This window comes from Coccinella septempunctata, chromosome 4, assembly GCF_907165205.1.
Source record: "Coccinella septempunctata chromosome 4, icCocSept1.1, whole genome shotgun sequence".
NCBI lineage: Eukaryota > Metazoa > Arthropoda > Insecta > Coleoptera > Coccinellidae > Coccinella > Coccinella septempunctata.
Window position 1 is genome coordinate 27,255,422 of NC_058192.1, and position 18,786 is coordinate 27,274,207.

Consider the following 18,786-nt stretch of genomic DNA (forward strand, 5'->3'; position numbering starts at 1 on the left):
TGATGTCTTCCAGCCAGATTGAATTGTTGAGGTAGCAAAAGATAAATTTATTATATGAAGCAGAGGTTCTAAAATGCTGTTATGGATGTTTTTAATCATTATTGATGTAATTCCGTCTTTTCCGGGGGCCGAGTGATTTTTCAACGTATTGATGTGTATAATCAATTCATTGCGAGTAACCGGACTCAAAAAGAACGAGTTCATCTTCCTTTTTTTTTCTATACTGAATGCCCGAATTCCCCATTAAACCAGATTGTATTGTCTTACCTATGTTGATAAAGAAGTCATTGAATTCATTACTTACCTCTCTTTCATCTGTTATGTGGGAGTGATTTACTTTCAAATTGAAATTTCGAATTTTTTCCTTTTCTGGTGAGTTAGTTGCATCATTAATCAAATTCCAGATTTGTTTATAGTTATTTTTTGACTCAATAATTCTATATTTATAATATTCATTTTTTGCTGACTTTATAACCTTATTCAAGAGATTTCTAAAACGTTTGTATTCAAGAATTTCTGAAGCGTCATTCGAGGAGTTACGAATAAGTCTTTTCTTCATTGCATCTCTGTGTTTTATTGAGTTTAAAATTCCCTCAGTAATCCATGGTTTTCTCTTATGGTTTTTGCTCGATATAACAATGGTCTCTGTGTTCCTATCAATATATTTTCTCAGATTTTCTATAAAAAATGTATATGCCACTTCAACATCGGTATTATTTTCTAGAATTTCGTTCCAGTTTTCATTTTCTAATTCTCTTTTCAAATTAACATAGTATTTTATTTAACTTAACCTGCTTGTTAGGAATTGAGCGCGCGCTACCCGGTAAATTGATACTCAAAATAGTAAAATAATGGTCAGTTAGCGAACTTTGAATCACCGCCGATATCATCTGGTGTTTGATTTTGTCTAAATTTTTAACGAAAATGTGGTCGATACATGTGGAAGAACTAGCGGTCACCCTTGTAGGTTTGTTTATACATTGAATAAAACCATTGACTGCCATAATATTCAAGTAATTTGCAACAGAGAGCTCTGTCTCATCTAATATATCTATATTATAATCTCCAACCATTATTTCAACTTCACTGTTCAACCCGTAATTTAACAACATATTTTCCATCTCATGCAGAAAGCCATCCAACCTTGTAGGTGGCGGTCTATAAACACCAGTAATTCCAAAACGTTCATTATTCACTGTAAACGCACATCTGATTACATTTATTTCAGTTAATTCAATCACATTTGATGAAGCATTAAAGGACTTTCTAATATAAATTATACAGCCGTCATTTCTATTGAACTTAGAATTGTTGTACAATATATCGAAATCAGGCAATCGAAATATATCCACGTTATTAAGTTGAAAAGTTTCGGACAAAACCAATACATCTATCTCATCAAGATTCATCGCGTGCAAATATACCAACAGTTCGTCAAAATTCTTATGGAGACTACGAATATTCAAATGAACAATGTTCAACCTATTTGGACCTTCAAAAATCGTACGTACCTCTACCAAATCATCAATCTCTCTCGCGTCCAGCCCACTGTACTCTCCAAGCTCATCACTAAAATCCAAAAAAGCAGAAATTTTACTGAAAAGTACGTCGGCAGCGTCGCCGCATCACTCCAAATTATTTATCTTTAATAGATACTGAACTACAATTTAAAAAGATTATGGGAAAAACAAAATCAAAACATTCAAAACCTAACTCATTCAATCAAGTTTTTCATTGATTTAACATCAGGTATCTTGTGGACTTTCTCGTTTATCTTCACATAAATATTTCCATATCTAGTGAAAACACTTTGTTTGTAAGTCAATTCCTGTGCCGAACGGTATAGTATTAGACGATTCTTCGTCAAATCTTCCGCAATGCCCACCTTTGTTCCTTTCAATTTATAAACATTCTTCAAAACTAATTTTTTCGCTGCATATTGCTGAAATTTTATGATCACTGGCCGTGGTTTCTCACTGACCTTGCCGACCCTGTAGCATGTAGCGATGTTTTCTTGAGGTATTTTGATGTTCATTTTATCCTTACAAAGTTGGATAAAAATTTCCCTTGTATCTCGATCCTGTTCTTCCGGCAAGTTGTAAACACATATATTGTTTACCTTCTCGTTCTGCTGAACTTTGTCCATTTTCTCTTCAAGAATCCTTATCGCATCGGTATGTTTATCAACAGTTTTTTGGAAGGTAGCTAGTTTTTCCTCGACCTTGGCTAGTAAATTACCAATGAATTCTTCATCGCAGAGCAGTTCTCGAAGCGAATCTTTTATAGCATTTTTAATGTCACCTGTTGTTTTTGGAGGCATACTGAATTTCACAAAATCTTGATGGTATGCTTAATTAAAACAATTATTTCTTATTTTGTATATTCAGTTTATAGGGAGCGATACGAAGGCACGTCTCATACGTTGCGCATCTGGACGGTGAATATGGAGGAACATTATTGGGTACTTTGAAAATATTATTATTTTTGTAAAAACCTGATGAAGCTTCACTGTAAGCGAAACAATAGTTGTAAATTATTAAAATATTTTGTGGAAGTTGTCGTTTAATTTCATCTAATTCAAAATGAATTTCCATCAAGTAAAGACCGAATCAATCAAACCTTTGAAACTAATCACTAATCGGAATTCCTAAATTTTGTTACAAAATTCTTTGATGTACCTATTTACATCTAAAACTCTTTTGAACAGTTTCCATCTGGTCATTTTCAGTTCTTATCATACAGAGCCTTGGAAAACATCAAATTTTGAATTATGATTTGAAAAATGAATACTTCAGTATCTATTGACACACTACTTAATTGTGCAAAAAATAATTTGTAATATAAAGGGGAACAGACATCACTTGAAAAATTTTAAAATCAATGGGTTATAAATACGGAAGGTTGAGGGAACGCAAAATTTTATGTGACCAAAAGCATGTCGTTGCAGCCAAAATTACTTTCCAGCGAAATTTTTGCAATATGAATCTTTGGAATAAAATATCAGATTTGTGTTTCTTGACGATACTCGGATTTAATAGAATGATTCTTCTGTTCGTCAACGGCTTCAACATTAGGCCAAAAAAGATAACCAACATTAATTCCTTTCAAGCAACTGCGTATTTTTATGTGTCACTAAAGCAAATTTCACCCATTGCAAAAATGAATATATTTAAAGACTGATCTCCTTTACTTTCCATGCAAATAACTGGATAAGGAATCCCTTCAACCAGTTTGTATAAACGTTAATTATGTTAATCACATATTTTCGAATCATTTTATTTGTAGAAAATACATGATTACTGAGACTTTTATATAGAATGTTCAAGATAGCGCTGAACTAGAACCAGAAATCTTCTGAAAAGCGTCAAAACCCCACATTTTTCTACTAAACAGAGTAGAATGTGTCAAATTTCTATGGCTAACCGAGTGATAAAATAAATGTGAATGCAGTTTAGACATTTAACATGACTCGATGGATATCAAAAATAAAGTTTCAACTTTGATTTATTGTCATCTTATTAATTTTAATATTATGTTATATATTTTATGTAGATTTTGTGGGAAAAAGAGATAAATTTAAGAAAAATATATTTATAAAGTCATCAATATCATAGGACAATCTATATGTACAATCAATTCAAAGATATTATTTACATATTTACAATTCCAATATAACGAGAAAAGCTTCGTTTGTTCTTAAAAAAAAAATTATTCATAAAACCATCAATATCACAGAATAATTAATGTATAATTCAAATGTATTATTTACATATTTACCATCCAAATATCACGAAAAAATCTTCGTTTGTCAGCATATTTTTATGTGTATTAAATAGTTTAAGTGTATGTCCTTTGAATCTTCTCGATCAATTACCATTAGTTTTTCGGTGCTTTTTCTTTCACTTTTTTCTGCGATTTGGAGTATTATTTGCGCACACAGCAAGGGGAGAAGAAGTATATATAAAATCATGATGCCTGAATCTGACTTGCCTCGTTCGTTTCTCACATAATTCAGCCAATTCATTATGTGCTATTTTTTTTTGTTTATTCCCTTGCACAGCCCCTTCTAAAATATTTTTCATATAAAATGCCTTCTCCAATTTCTCTTCGAGAAGGCCTGAAGATTTTTTCTTCTTGCTTGGTGGGCATGACAAATTCTGCAGCCCTTTCTGCAGACTCTCATTATTTTCTATGAAGTTTCCTATAATCACTATTTTCCGCAAATCTTCCGTTTTAACAGTTTCCATTTTTTCTTGGGTGGATATGACCAACCTTGTAAAATTGATGGAACTTTTTGGGTTGATGTTTCCGTTCTTTCTTGAGATTTTGATCGTCTGCAACAAAAACAAATATTAGAATATCATTATTTACAAAAATTTGATTATAACTGAACCATTACAAAAAATGTCAATACATTCAAACTATCACTATCAACAGTTCGATACTATTTACGGAATATTTCAATAAAATTTCAAATTTCTAGAAATAAAAAACATAAGAAGAAAATTAGAATCAATGGGAATTTCCGAAATATTTCCAGAACATTTTGTCACTATCAGATGGGAAATATTAGTTAAATTCTACATCTATAGTTCTAGAAAAAAAACGCAGTAGAGATTTAATGTCAAATACAGTTCCTGGAATATATGTAAAAGTAATCCAATACTTTTATTTTATAGTTATTGATTCCTAGTAGGCACTATCGTTACCAAAGTTCTATTTTTAAGTTTTTTTTCTCATAATAATCGTTCATAATAAGTTTTTGAGAATATTGTCATATTGCTAATCTTATTCCACTTGGGTTTCTGACTTCTAATACCGATTTTACTTCAGGTATGTATTCAATATGATTTTCCATAATTTTTCAATGTTTTTAATGACATGTTTTTTATTACTTCCGGTTAAAATCTGTTAAAAGTTTCAAGTGAGAATAAAGAATCTTATAAATCGGTATTAACACTCAGAAACCCAAGTGGAATAAGATAAGCAATATCACAATATTCTCGATAACTTATTATGAAAAACAAAACTCAAAATTATAACTATGGAAACGATACTGCCCACTAGGAATTAATAACTATAAAATAAATGTATTAGATTCCTTCTAAATATATTTTATCCACTTGGTTACTTTCAAATCAAAATGTTTAGTCAAACTCTAAGACTAATTTCTCAATACTATGATAACTTGAATTGAATTTAACTTACCATTTTCAGATACGCACCACACAACACAACACGCAACTTCAAATTCAACTGTTCAATCTCAATGGGACGTGCACTCTACTCTTCAAACTATCGGTATAAAATGAGAAACTTTCTTTTTTCTACCTGCCAGCTTTTTCTGAGTTACCCCTACTCTTCTATGATTGTCCGCTTAGTAGAGGAATCACTTGACAGATGCGCTTGCGTATCTTAATGTATTTGGTACCTAGTAAAACTTTACTATTATTTAGTTTCCATACTTATTGTTCCTTTGATTAAGTGCGAAGTTACTGGAGTAAAAATAACTTTTTTTCAAATTGGCGAAAAATTTATGGGTTTCTGGTTATGATTTATATATATATATATATATATATATATATATATATATATTTTATTTTCGATTGTGATATTTAATATGAGGAGTTTCTGAAATAATAGAATACGATTGTTTTCAAAACGTTAGAAGCTTTTGATTTCCATCAATTGGCAGAATTGTATTAAAATTAGAACAATACCTTCTAATGAATCTGTTTTACAAGTAAATATTTGTTCTTATATTTCTTTTTGAATGAACTCATTGTATTTTAATAACTAGATTTCATATTTGTCTGTTGCATGATTACACAGGCTAACAAAATGAAAAAAAAAAATTGGTGCCGGAAATCTAACATCTGATTTTAGATATTTTTAATGTGCTGATTCCAAAAATGCCACCAGATTTTTTCTATCAGCTCTATTTTATGAGATACATGTTACAGGTTAAATGGTATATTTTTTTCTGATAAAGGACAACAAATAAAGAGATAAACATGTAATTAATCGTCAAAATAGAAATTTCCTAGAATCTAATTAGCCAAATGGATACCTGGAATTGTCCCTGACCCAATGTTCCTATACTAGGAACTACTCAATACAATGCTCTTAATTACTTTTATACCTATAATTGCCTATGACCCGATCCTTCTATACCTGCTTGGCTGTACTTGATTTAGTATATTACTTAGTTTTCCCAAGTGGAGTTGTGCTATCATTTTGTGTAAATTTTGTAGTATCAAGACACTAAACTGAAACAATGGCTCTCCTATGAGACTATTGAATTGATAAAACGTAAGAGGAAATTCCATAAAAAGTGGAAAATATATCATAATATATCCGATCAGCTTGAATTTAGGACTCTACGCTCTAGATGCAAATATTCAGTCAAACAAGATTTCGAAAACTATAAAGATTCAATTGAGTCTGATTTGTTGAATAATCCAAAAAAATTCTTTGATTTTGTCTCTTCTAAGAATAAGTTTTCCACCTCTCCTAACTCTATGTCGTTGAATGATGAAACCGCAACTGGAGCTCATGAAATAAGTAATTTCTTTGCTAAATTCTTCGAAAGTGTTTATGTACAATCGAACAGCAAAATTGATGATGATAGCGACCGGTACAGTCAATTCAGTACATGTAATCTAAGTCATATTACTTTAGCAAGAGATGATGTGGAGGCTGCGCTCAGAGGATTGAATGTTTGGAAAGGTTCAGAGCCGGATTTAATTCCTGGTTGCTTTGTTCAAGCTTGCAGTGTACAATTATCGTATCCTTTGACAATCATTTTTAACAAATCGCTGGAAAGTGGAGTTTTCCCGAACCGATGGAAGGTAGCCTCCATTACCCCAATATTTAAATCCGGCAGTAGAGATCAGATTGAGAACTACAGACCAATTAGCAAGCTGTGTATCTTCGAGAGGATATTCGAAACATTGATTTATCCACATTTGTTTCATTTGGTAAAAACTCAGATCATTCCTGAACAGCACGGTTTTGTTAAGGGTCGCTCAATAGAAACAAATTTGGTATCTTTCGTTGAGTATTTGCAGGAGAACCTTGATTGTGGAATTCAGGTGGACTGCATATATACTGATTTCAGCAAAGCCTTTGATAGGATAAGTACTCAAAAATTGGTTTCCAGACCGCTGGCGGTTGGGGTTTGCGGCTCGCTTCTTAGATGGTTTGAATCATATTTACTTAATCGGTCACAGTACGTTTTTATAGAAGGTTTTAAATCCAGGTATTTCATGTCAACTTCTGGTGTTCCTCAGGGTTCCCAATTAGGTCCCCTACTTTTCGTTATTTACATTAATAACATAATAAACTGTCTTGAAACCTGTCAAATCTTACTTTTTGCTGACGATCTAAAAATATTCTTCCGAATCAGAGGTGAGCACGACTGCCGGTTTCTGCAGGATGATTTAAATGCTTTTATGCGTTTTTGTGAGACAGGGGGTCTCTACTTGAACCTAGCAAAATGTCAGGTAATTTCCTATACTAGGAATTTAAATATCTTTTCATATCAGTACATGTTGCATGATGTCATCTTGAAGCGGTCATCACACGTGAGGGATCTGGGAGTAACATTTGACTCAAAGTTGAAATTTGATATACATGTTGATTGTGTTGTCACTTCATGCAATAGAATGCTAGGATTTATACTGAGGCAGAGTAGATGCTTCTCTAACTGCAGAGCAATAATCTATTTTGCTTATGTTTTCAATAAATTGAACTTCGCATCTATTGTATGGAATCCATGTTATTTGGTGTATATTAATCGTCTTGAAAAGGTTCAACGTAGATTCTTGAGATTTTTAGGATTTAAGTGTAATATGAATTTGAGTCGGGGGATCCTGAAAATTACAGTAGAAGATTGCGATATTTCAATATGATCAGACTTCAGGATCGCTGATGTATTGGTGACATCATATTTCTTCGGAAATTGATAAATGGGGACCTGGAAAGTATCTTCATCACCTCCAGACTGAATATTTACGCTCCAATAAGGAGGATTAGGCAATTTGACATCTTTCACATACCGAAGAGACAAACCAATAGCGCTATGAACTCTCCTGTTCATAGAATGCTCAGTCAATGAAACAGCTTCAAAGAAGTAATTGACCCATTTTTTCTCAGCACAATTTCTGTCAAGTCAAGGCTAAAGAGTTATTTCATCACATCTTACCATTGATCGTGGTATTCTGACTTTCGGCCCACATGGATGATGTATACTGTTGTAGTGGTTTTTGCTTTTTTTTTAAGGTACTTCTATTTTTTTTTAATCTAAATCGTGACCATTTTTTGGGTATTCAATTACCTGTATGTGTCCTGATTAACAACAATAAACAATAAACAATAAACAATGGCATCCACAAGCAGACGTACCTGTGTAAATCATCCCGATGTTTTTTGTTATGTGTGTGGTGAATACACTTTGAAAGAGAGCAAAAAAACGATTTCTGACTTTGTGAAAAGAGCTTATCTTGCCTATTTTGGCGTGCATTTAGGAGATCAAGATAAATCTTGGGCCCCACATTTCATATGTAAAACATGTGTTGAACATTTGCGACAGTGGACAACTGGAAAGAGGAAGTGCCTAAAGTTTGGTGTACCAATGGTTTGTAGAGAACCGCGAAACCATCATGATGTAATAAATCGGAATAAGAGAATTCGAATTAATTGAAACGAGGTATCGCTGGAACATTCATACATTGTTGCAGCCGTGCTGCAGAGGCGATTTTTAGTTGGACATACGATACTTTGAGGCGCTTGAGATCAGACGGTATTAAGTCGCGGGAATTTAAATAATAACCTGACCGATAAGAGTTGAAAATGTTTTTCATGACACTCAGTAAGGAGATCTTTAATTGATTTCAATATCCGGTGATAGGGACTTCGGAACAAGCGAAAACGGTCAGTCATGTAGATTAAGAAAGATTTATTAGTCTGGAGACCCTGAGAGGAAAACAGTTCTCAGAATTCGAAGTAGCCGAAATTTTCTTGTGACCGCCGAGCTTGGGAACGCTGATTTTTCAACTCAGCAAGAATGATCGTCCAATGATTTCAATTTTGGGACGTTTTGGTACCACCCATAGGATGGGAGAGAAAGACCGGGGAAAAACTACATCGGAAAAAGTTAGTCAGTCGGTCCGGGGAGCGTGATCAAAAATAATACCCCTTTAAGTCGGTCCGAGGAGCGTGATCAAAAATAATACCCCTTCAAGTCGGTCCGGGGACGTGATCTGAAAAATATCGAAAATATACCCCTTCGAGTCGGTACGGATAAGAAGAGAAATTATAAGTCATTGTAGAGTCAGCAATTAAAGATAGAGAAAAGGGACTTAGAATAAGTAGGTTTTCACGAAATAAGAGAAAAGTATAGGTAGATCACGGAATAGAATCGGAGACTCGGTCGGCTCATAAATATTTGGAAAAGTTGAGTATAAAGAAAAGTCCAGTCCTTTGTTTTTGTTGATTTTGTTCAAGTAGAACCGGAATATCAGGAATTTGGTAGTTGAAGAAATTTGGAAATAATTTGAAGTTAAAGTCAGTTTATCGGAAATCAGTAAAGTAGCATTCGAGGAGTGATCGTCTATTTTGATTCGTAGTACGACCAGATATAAACTTGTGTTGAAATTTTTAGATAGGGAAACTTAAAGCGAAAAACGTTTGCGACGGAAAGGTGCGGGAAGTTCGGTTGAGTGTAAAGACTTCGCCGATTAGTGCGGGTAAAGTCTGGTGTCGAAAAGTTTTCATCGGCAGCGTCAGACAAACAGCAGTCGCAGAAAAAGGTAGAAAGTTCCAATTTTTATTCGTCCAGAGTCTTGAAAGCTCCTCTAAAATTCATTGATAAAGTATTGATTTATTATTGAGCGCTAAGTTGGGAAGTTGAATTTTAACCCAAGATTTTGGTTATGAAAGTATGTTTTATTGTTTTGCGCTTATTTGCATGTGTTTAAGAAATTGAAGATTTTTGTTGGTCGTCTTCGACCGAGTACGTATTTGTAGAGAAGTTCCAATTTTATTTTGCCAATAGATTTATTTGTTAAAGTTTTTCATGAGTTTCATTTAAACATCTCCCCAGAAATAATAATATTCAACTTCAAGACCTGTCCTTCGTGCGACGGGCCGGATCCACATTTTTTCCCTTTTCGAGGGCCTTCAATTTGTGTACTTAACATCTAAAAATAATCATCCCATGATCAGTGGAAAGCCGCTCTTCCATTGATCGAGAAACGGGGTGCTTTATTACAATGACGACTGCTATTTTTGTCTCGTTAATATTAAAGGCATAAATAGAAACAATAGACACAAATGGACATATCCTGATCTAGATTCTGCAAGAAGGCCTGTAGTGCATTGGGAAGAAATACCCGTTCCATCATTTAGCAGTCTACCCGAACTGACAGAAGATGATACAGAAACATCAACGTCTGACGAAGTTAAAAGAATTCAATCAGAAAACGACAGCGATTTTGAAGCAGATTTAGCAACTCCGCAGTGTTTCAATCAAGAAGAACTAAACGATCTTATAAGAGACCTGAATCTCTTAAAGGAATCCCCTGAATTACTTGCATCCAGATTAAAAGAAAATTAAGTTTTTGCAATAAATACTTAAATCCATGTGTCTTTGTTTTTTTTAACTGTCAATAGTAATATTATATATAATAACAGTTATAACGTAAATTATATACACAATTTTTTCAGAAAATATCAAAAACTAGATCTGATAGACAAAATCTGAGAACTTTTTCACATTCTGCATCCAAAAATTATTCAGGAATAGTTAAAAAATCGCAGGCACCAAAATGTGTGTTGGCCTGTGTTATGATTATGGATGAGGTCAGAATATTTGAAACTTTTTGGGATTAATTATTTAATGAATATTGTAGCATCCACTCTAAGTTAATTCATACTTATAACAGATATTTATATCAACATAATTCAGGTGAACCATTTTCTTGAATGGATAAATTTAGCATTAATTTTTGAAATATTGCCTAAAGGCATTTAGGTTCAAACCGAATGAAATGACAGTCTCTTTCTGAGAGATTTTTGTGGGGAAAAAGGAGACAGTCAATGTTTTTAGTATTGGTTTTAAGTTTTTTTTTCATTCAACTGGGTATTAATGTTGATTATGCCTGAATTCCTTGGACAACAATTACCGATATCCACCTTGAGGAATGCATCATTCCCTTAATGGTGTTGATATAGCATTTGAATGAATAACTTCCAGTATTCACTAAACTTTCATTACTTACGCAGCTACTCTGGTTATATGGAGGAACAATATTGGGTACTTTGAAAATATTAATATTTTTGTAAAAACCTGATGAAGTAAGCGAAACAATTGTTGTAAAATTATTGAAATATTTTGTGGAAGATGTCGTTTAATTTCATCTTATTCAAAATGAATTTCCATCAAGTAAAGACCGAATCAATCAAACCTTTGAAACTAATCACTAACCGGAATTCCTAAATTTTGTTACAAAATTCTTTGAAGTACCTATTTACATCTAAAACTCTTTTGAACAGTTTCCATCTGGTAATTTTCAGTTATTATCATACAGAGCCTTGGAAAACATCAAATTTTGAATTATGATGTGAAAAATGAATACTTCAGTATCTATTGACACACTACTTAATTGTGCAAAAAATAATTTGTAATATAAAGGGGAACCGACATCACTTGAAAAATTTTAAAATCAATGGGTTATAAATACGAAAGGTTGAGGGAACGCGAAATTTTATGTGACCAAAAGCATGTCGTTGCAGCCAAAATTACTTTCTAGCGAAATTTTTGCAATATGAATCTTTGGAATAAAATATCAGATTTGTGTTTCTTGACGTCACTCGGATTTAATAGAATGATTCTTCTGTTCGTCAACGGCTTCAACATTAGGCCAAAAAAGATAACCAACATTAATTCCTCTCAAGCAACTGCATATTATTATGTGTCACTAAAGCAAATTTCACCCATTGCAAAAATGAATATATTTAAAGACTGATCTCTTGTACTTTCCATGCAAATAACTGGATAAGGATTCCCTTCAACCAGTTTGTATAAAGGTTAATTATGTTAATCACATATTTTCGAATTAATTTTTTTGTAGAAAATACATGATTACTGAGACTTTTATATAGAATGTTCAAGATAGCGCTGAACTAGAACCAGAAATCTTCTGAAAAGCGTCAAAACCCCACATTTTTCTACTAAACAGAGTAGAATGTGTCAAATTTCTATGGCCAACCGAGTGATAAAATAAATGGTAATGCAGTATAGACATTTAAAATGACTCGATGAATATCAAAAATAAAGTTTCAACTTTGATTTATTGTCATCTTATTAATTTTAATATTATGTTATATATTTTATGTAGATTTTGTGAGAAAAAGAGATATATTTAAGAAAAATATATTTATAAAGTCATCAATATCATAGGACAATCTATATGTACAATCAATTCAAATATATTATTTACATATTTACAATTCCAATATAACGAAAAAATCTTCGTTTGTTCTTAAAAAAAACTTATTCATGAAACCATCAATATCACAGAATAATTAAAGTATAATTCAAATGTATTATTTACATATTTACCATCCAAATATCACGAAGAAATCTTCGTTTGTCAGCATATTTTTATGTGTATTAAATAGTTTAAGTGTATGTCCTTTGAATCTTCTCGATCAATTACCATTAGTTTTTCGGTGCCTTTTCTTTCCCTTTTTTCTGCGATTTGGAGTATTATTTGCGCACACAGCAAGGGGAGAAGTAGTATATATAAAATCATGATGCCTGAATCTGACTTGCCTCGTTCGTTTCCCACATAATTCAGCTAATTCATTATGTGCTATTTCTTTTTGTTTATTCCCTTGCACAGCCCCTTCTAAAATATTTTTCATATAAAATGCCTTCTCCAATTTCTCTTCGAGAAGGCCTGAAGATTTTTTCTTCTTGCTTGGTGGGCATGACAAATTCTGCAGCCCTTTCTGCAGACTCTCATTATTTTCTATGAAGTTTCCTATAATCACTATTTTCCGCAAATCTTCCGTTTTAACAGTTTCCATTCTTTCTTGGGTGGATATGACCAACCTTGTAAAATTGATGGAACTTTTTGGGTTGATGTTTCCGTTCTTTCTTGAGATTTTGATCGTCTGCAACAAAAACAAATATTAGAATATCATTATTTACAAAAATTTGATTATAACTGAACCATTACAAAAAATGTCAATATATTCAAACTATCACTATCAACAGTTCGATACTATTTACGGAATATTTCAATAAAATTTCAAATTTCTAGAAATAAAAAACATAAGAAGAAAATTAGAATCAATGGGAATTTCCGAAATATTTCTAGAACATTTTGTCACTATCAGATGGGAAATATTAGTTGAATTCTACATCTATAGTTCTAGAAAAAAAACGCAGTAGAGATTTAATGTCAAATACAGTTCCTGGAATATATGTAAAAGTAATCCAATACTTTTATTTTATAGTTATTGATTCCTAGTAGGCACTATCGTTACCAAAGTTCTATTTTTAAGTTTTGTTTCTCATAATAATCGTTCATAATAAGTTTTTGAGAATATTGTCATATTGCTAATCTTATTCCACTTGGGTTTCTGACTTCTAAAACCGATTTTACTTCAGGTATGTATTCAATATGATTTTCCATAATTTTTCAATGTTTTTAATGACATGTTTTTTATTACTTCAGGTAAAAATCTGTTAAAAGTTTCAAGTGAGAATAAAGAATCTTTTGAATCGGTATTGAAACTCAGAAACCCAAGTGGAATACGATAAGCAATATGACAATATTCTCGATAACTTATTATGAAAAACAAAACTCAAAATAATAACTATGGAAACGATACTGCCCACTAGGAATTAATAACTATAAAATAAATGTATTAGATTCCTTCTAAATATATTTTATCCACTTGGTTACTTTCAAATCAAAATGTTTAGTCAAACTCTAAGACTAATTTCTCAATACTATGATAACTTGAATTGAATTTAACTTACCATTTTCAGATACGCACAACACAACACAACACGCAACTTCAAATTCAACTGTTCAATCTCAATGGGACGTGCACTCTACTCTTCAAACTATCGGTATAAAATGAGAAACTTTCTTTTTTCTACCTGCCAGCTTTTTCTGAGTTACCCCTACTCTTCTATGATTGTCCGCTTAGTAGAGGAATCACTTGACAGATGCGCTTGCGTATCTTAATGTATTTGGTACCTAGTAAAACTTTACTATTATTTAGTTTCCATACTTATTGTTCCTTTGATTAAGTGCGAAGTTACTGGAGTAAAAATAACTTTTTTTCAAATTGGCGAAAAATTTATGGGTTTCTGGTTATGATTTATATATATATATATATATATATATATATATATATATATATATATATATATATATATATATATATATTTTATTTTCGATTGTGATATTTAATATGAGGAGTTTCTGAAATAATAGAATACGATTGTTTTCAAAACGTTAGAAGCTTTTGATTTCCATCAATTGGCAAAATTGTATTAAAATTAGAACAATACCTTCTAATGAATCTGTTTTACAAGTAAATATTTGTTCTTATATTTCTTTTTGAATGAACTCATTGTATTTTAATAACTAGATTTCATATTTGTCTGTTGCATGATTACACAGGCCAACAAAATGAAAAAAAAAAATTTGGTGCCGGAAATCTAACATCTGATTTTAGATATTTTTAATGTGCCGATTCCAAAAATGCCACCTGATTTTTTTCTATCAGCTCTATTTTATGAGATACACGTTACAGGTTAAATGGTATATTTTTTCTGATAAAGGACAACAAATAAAGAGATAAACATGTACTTAATCGTCAAAATAGAAATTTCCCAGAATCTAATTAGCCAAATGGATACCTGGAATTGTCCCTGACTCAATGTTCCTATACTAGGAACTACTCAATACAATGCTCTTAATTACTTTTATACCTATAATTGCCTATGACCCGATCCTTCTATACCTGCTTGGCTGTACTTGATTTAGTATATTACTTAGTTTTCCCAAGTGGAGTTGTGCTATCATTTTGTGTAAATTTTGTAGTATCAAGACACTAAACTGAAACAATGGCTCTCCTATGAGACTATTGAATTGATAAAACGTAAGAGGAAATTCCATAAAAAGTGGAAAATATATCATAATATATCCGATCAGCTTGAATGTAGGACTCTACGCTCTAGATGCAAATATTCAGTCAAACAAGATTTCGAAAACTATAAAGATTCAATTGAGTCTGATTTGTTGAATAATCCAAAAAAATTCTTTGATTTTGTCTCTTCTAAGAATAAGTTTTCCACCTATCCTAACTCTATGTCGTTGAATGATGAAACCGCAACTGGAGCTCATGAAATAAGTAATCTCTTTGCTAAATTCTTCGAAAGTGTTTATGTACAATCGAACAGCAAAATTGATGATGATAGCGACCGGTACAGTCAATTCAGTACATGTAATCTATGTCATATTACTTTAGCAAGAGATGATGTGGAGGCTGCGCTGCGCTCAGAGGATTGAATGTTCGGAAAGGTTCAGAGCCGGATTTAATTCCTGGTTGCTTTGTTCAAGCTTGCAGTGTACAATTATCGTATCCTTTGACAATCATTTTTAACAAATCGCTGGAAAGTGGAGTTTTCCCGAACCGATGGAAGGTAGCCTCCATTACCCCCATATTTAAATCCGGCAGTAGAGATCAGATTGAGAACTACAGACCAATTAACAAGCTGTGTATCTTCGAGAGGATATTCGAAACATTGATTTATCCACATTTGTTTCATTTGGTAAAAACTCAGATCATTCCTGAACAGCACGGTTTTGTTAAGGGTCGCTCAATAGAAACAAATTTGGTATCTTTCGTTGAGTATTTGCAGGAGAACCTTGATTGTGGAATTCAGGTGGACTGCATATATACTGATTTCAGCAAAGCCTTTGATAGGATAAGTACTCAAAAATTGTTTTCCAGACCGCTGGCGGTTGGGGTTTGCGGCTCGCTTCTTCGATGGTTTGAATCATATTTACTTAATCGGTCACAGTACGTTTCTATAGAAGGTTTTAAATCCAGGTATTTCATGTCAACTTCTGGTGTTCCTCGGGGTTCCCAAATAGGTCCCCTACTCTTCGTTATTTACATTAATAACATAATAAACTGTTTTAAAACCTGTCAAATCTTACTTTTTGCTGACGATCTAAAAATATTCTTCCGAATCAGAGGTGAGCACGACTGCCGGTTTCTGCAGGATGATTTAAATGCTTTCATGCGTTTTTGTGAGACAGGGGGTCTCTACTTGAACCTAGCAAAATGTCAGGTAATTTCGCATACTAGGAATTTAAATATCTTTTCATATCAGTACATGTTGCATGATGTCATCTTGAAGCGGTCATCACACGTGAGGGATCTGGGAGTAACATTTGACTCAAAGTTGAAATTTGATATACATGTTGATTGTGTTGTCACTTCATGCAATAGAATGCTAGGATTTATACTGAGGCAGAGTAGATGCTTCTCTAACTGCAGAGCAATAATCTATATTGCTTATGTTTTCAATAAATTGAACTTCGTATCTATTGTATGGAATCCATGTTATTTGGTGTATATTAATCGTCTTGAAAAGGTTCAACGTAGATTCTTGAGAATTTTAGGATTTAAGTGTAATATGAATTTGAAAATTACAATAGAAGATTGCGATATTTCAATATGATCAGACTTCAGGATCGCTGATGTATTGGTGACATCATATTTCTTCGGAAAATGATAAATGGGGACCTGGAAAGTATCTTCATCACCTCCAGACTGAATATTTACGCTCCAATAAGGAGGATTAGGCAATTTGACATCTTTCACATACCGAAGAGACAAACCAATAGCGCTATGAACTCTCCTGTTCATAGAATGCTCAGTCAATGTAACAGCTTCAAAGAAGTAATTGACCCATTTTTTCTCAGCACAATTTCTGTCAAGTCAAGGCTAAAGAGTTGTTTCATCACATCTTACCATTGATCGCGTTTTTCTGACTTTCGGCCCACATGGATGATGTATACTGTTGTGGTGGTTTTTTCTTTTTATATTGAATACGTAATTTTAATTCTCCAGCATTTTTTTGCTTTTTTTTTTAAGGTACTTCTATTTTTTTTAAATCTAAATTGTGACCATTTTTTGGGTATTTAATTACCTGTATGTGTCCTGATTAACAACAATAAACAATAAACAATAAACAATGGCATCCACAAGCAGACGTACCTGTGTAAATCATCCCGATGTTTTTTGTTATGTGTGTGGTGAATACACTTTGAAAGAGAGCAAAAAAACGATTTCTGACTTTGTGAAAAGAGCTTATAATAATAATAATAATAATAATATGATTTTATTTCCATAATTGCTAAAATTAACAAATTGAAACAAGTCAAGTTCAACCCAAAGCCCCGAGAACTATAATCTATTACAGAAATCCTTAAACTCAAGTATCGTATAAGGCTCACACTCAACTATTAATGAAAATATTCGTTTTCTGAAATTGTCATAAACACCAATATTCCTTATCATACGGGGTAAATAATTAAATATCTTCATACACATATAAAATACATTTCGCTCAGTTAGAGAAAGTTTGTGTCTAGGAAAGAAATATTCATGCATTCTCCTTGTAGAATTCACATTTTTACAATCCTGGAAATAATGTCTGTTCTTATGAAGAAAGAGTAAAACTCTATAAACATATAGACCTGGCAGCGTCAAAATTCGATTCCTCTTAAATGTACCTCTACATGATTCTCTAAATTTCATATTGAAAATAGTTCTTATAGCAAGTTTCTGCGTGACGAAGACATGTTCTGCTGAGGAGCTTCCCCCCCAAAAAATTATTCCGTAAGACATAACTGACTGGAAATTTGCGAAATAAACAACCTTAAGAGTGATACTGTCAACTTGGTTTCGTAAAACTCTCAACATATGTATTGTTGAGTTTAATCTGCTTGTTAGTGATTCACACTGAACTGACCAACTTAAATAACTATCGATGTGAACTCCCAAAAGTTTCGTACTCGAGCCAACCTGCACCACACCATTACTGAAACCAATATTCTCAGGGCAAGTCAAGTTAGATCGATTACTAGAAAACATTACTACATTAGTTTTCTCACTATTGAGAACAAGGCGATTTTCTCTGCACCAGCCCTCAATCAATGACATTGCTTCAGTTAAATGAAATGATGTACCCTCAGCAGTTCTAGAGGACACCAGAATATTCGTATCATCGGCATAGAGATATTCTTCTATTGTTACCGCTACATCATTGTCCGAAGAGGTGCTAGGTTGGCCAGAGATGATCTTCCCAGAGACACCTATTACGTCAGCCGAGCAGGGTTGTTTCTCATAATGCAGACCGGATCTCGAATCAATCTGATTCATGGGTAGCTCTAGCGCAATTTCATTCTTCAGCCGGAAGATCTCCGGTAGGTCATCAATATATACCACGAAAAGAATGGGTCCCAGCATCGTACCTTGAGGTACACCCTTAGATAAGGTACCCTCAGACGACACACGACAACCACCCCCATCGTGCAACATCACGACTTGAACTCTATTTGTCAAGTAGCTCTCGAACAGATCGAGTGCCACACCCCTGACTCCACAGACCTCAAGTTTAGAGAGTAAGATCTGATGGTTAACACTGTCAAAGGCCTTAGAGAAATCAATAAAAAGTCCACC

The 18,786-nt window shown here is 33.0% G+C and overlaps 2 protein-coding genes across 2 annotated transcripts; one reads left to right on the plus strand and one right to left on the minus strand.

Annotated features, from left to right (window-relative positions):
- Positions 1 to 1,714: 1,714 nt before the first annotated feature.
- On the minus strand, positions 1,715 to 2,320 carry LOC123310966 (protein unc-13 homolog C-like). The gene has a single exon (XM_044894693.1). It carries the CDS (start codon positions 2,318 to 2,320, stop codon positions 1,715 to 1,717), a length of 606 nt encoding a protein of 201 aa, XP_044750628.1.
- A 6,060-nt stretch (positions 2,321 to 8,380) lies between these two features.
- On the plus strand, positions 8,381 to 10,618 carry LOC123310967. Its single transcript, XM_044894694.1, has 2 exons — positions 8,381 to 8,599; positions 10,430 to 10,618. The coding sequence occupies exons 1-2, from the start codon at positions 8,384 to 8,386 to the stop codon at positions 10,616 to 10,618; spliced, it is 405 nt and encodes a 134-aa protein (XP_044750629.1). The 5' UTR covers positions 8,381 to 8,383.
- Positions 10,619 to 18,786: the final 8,168 nt, after the last annotated feature.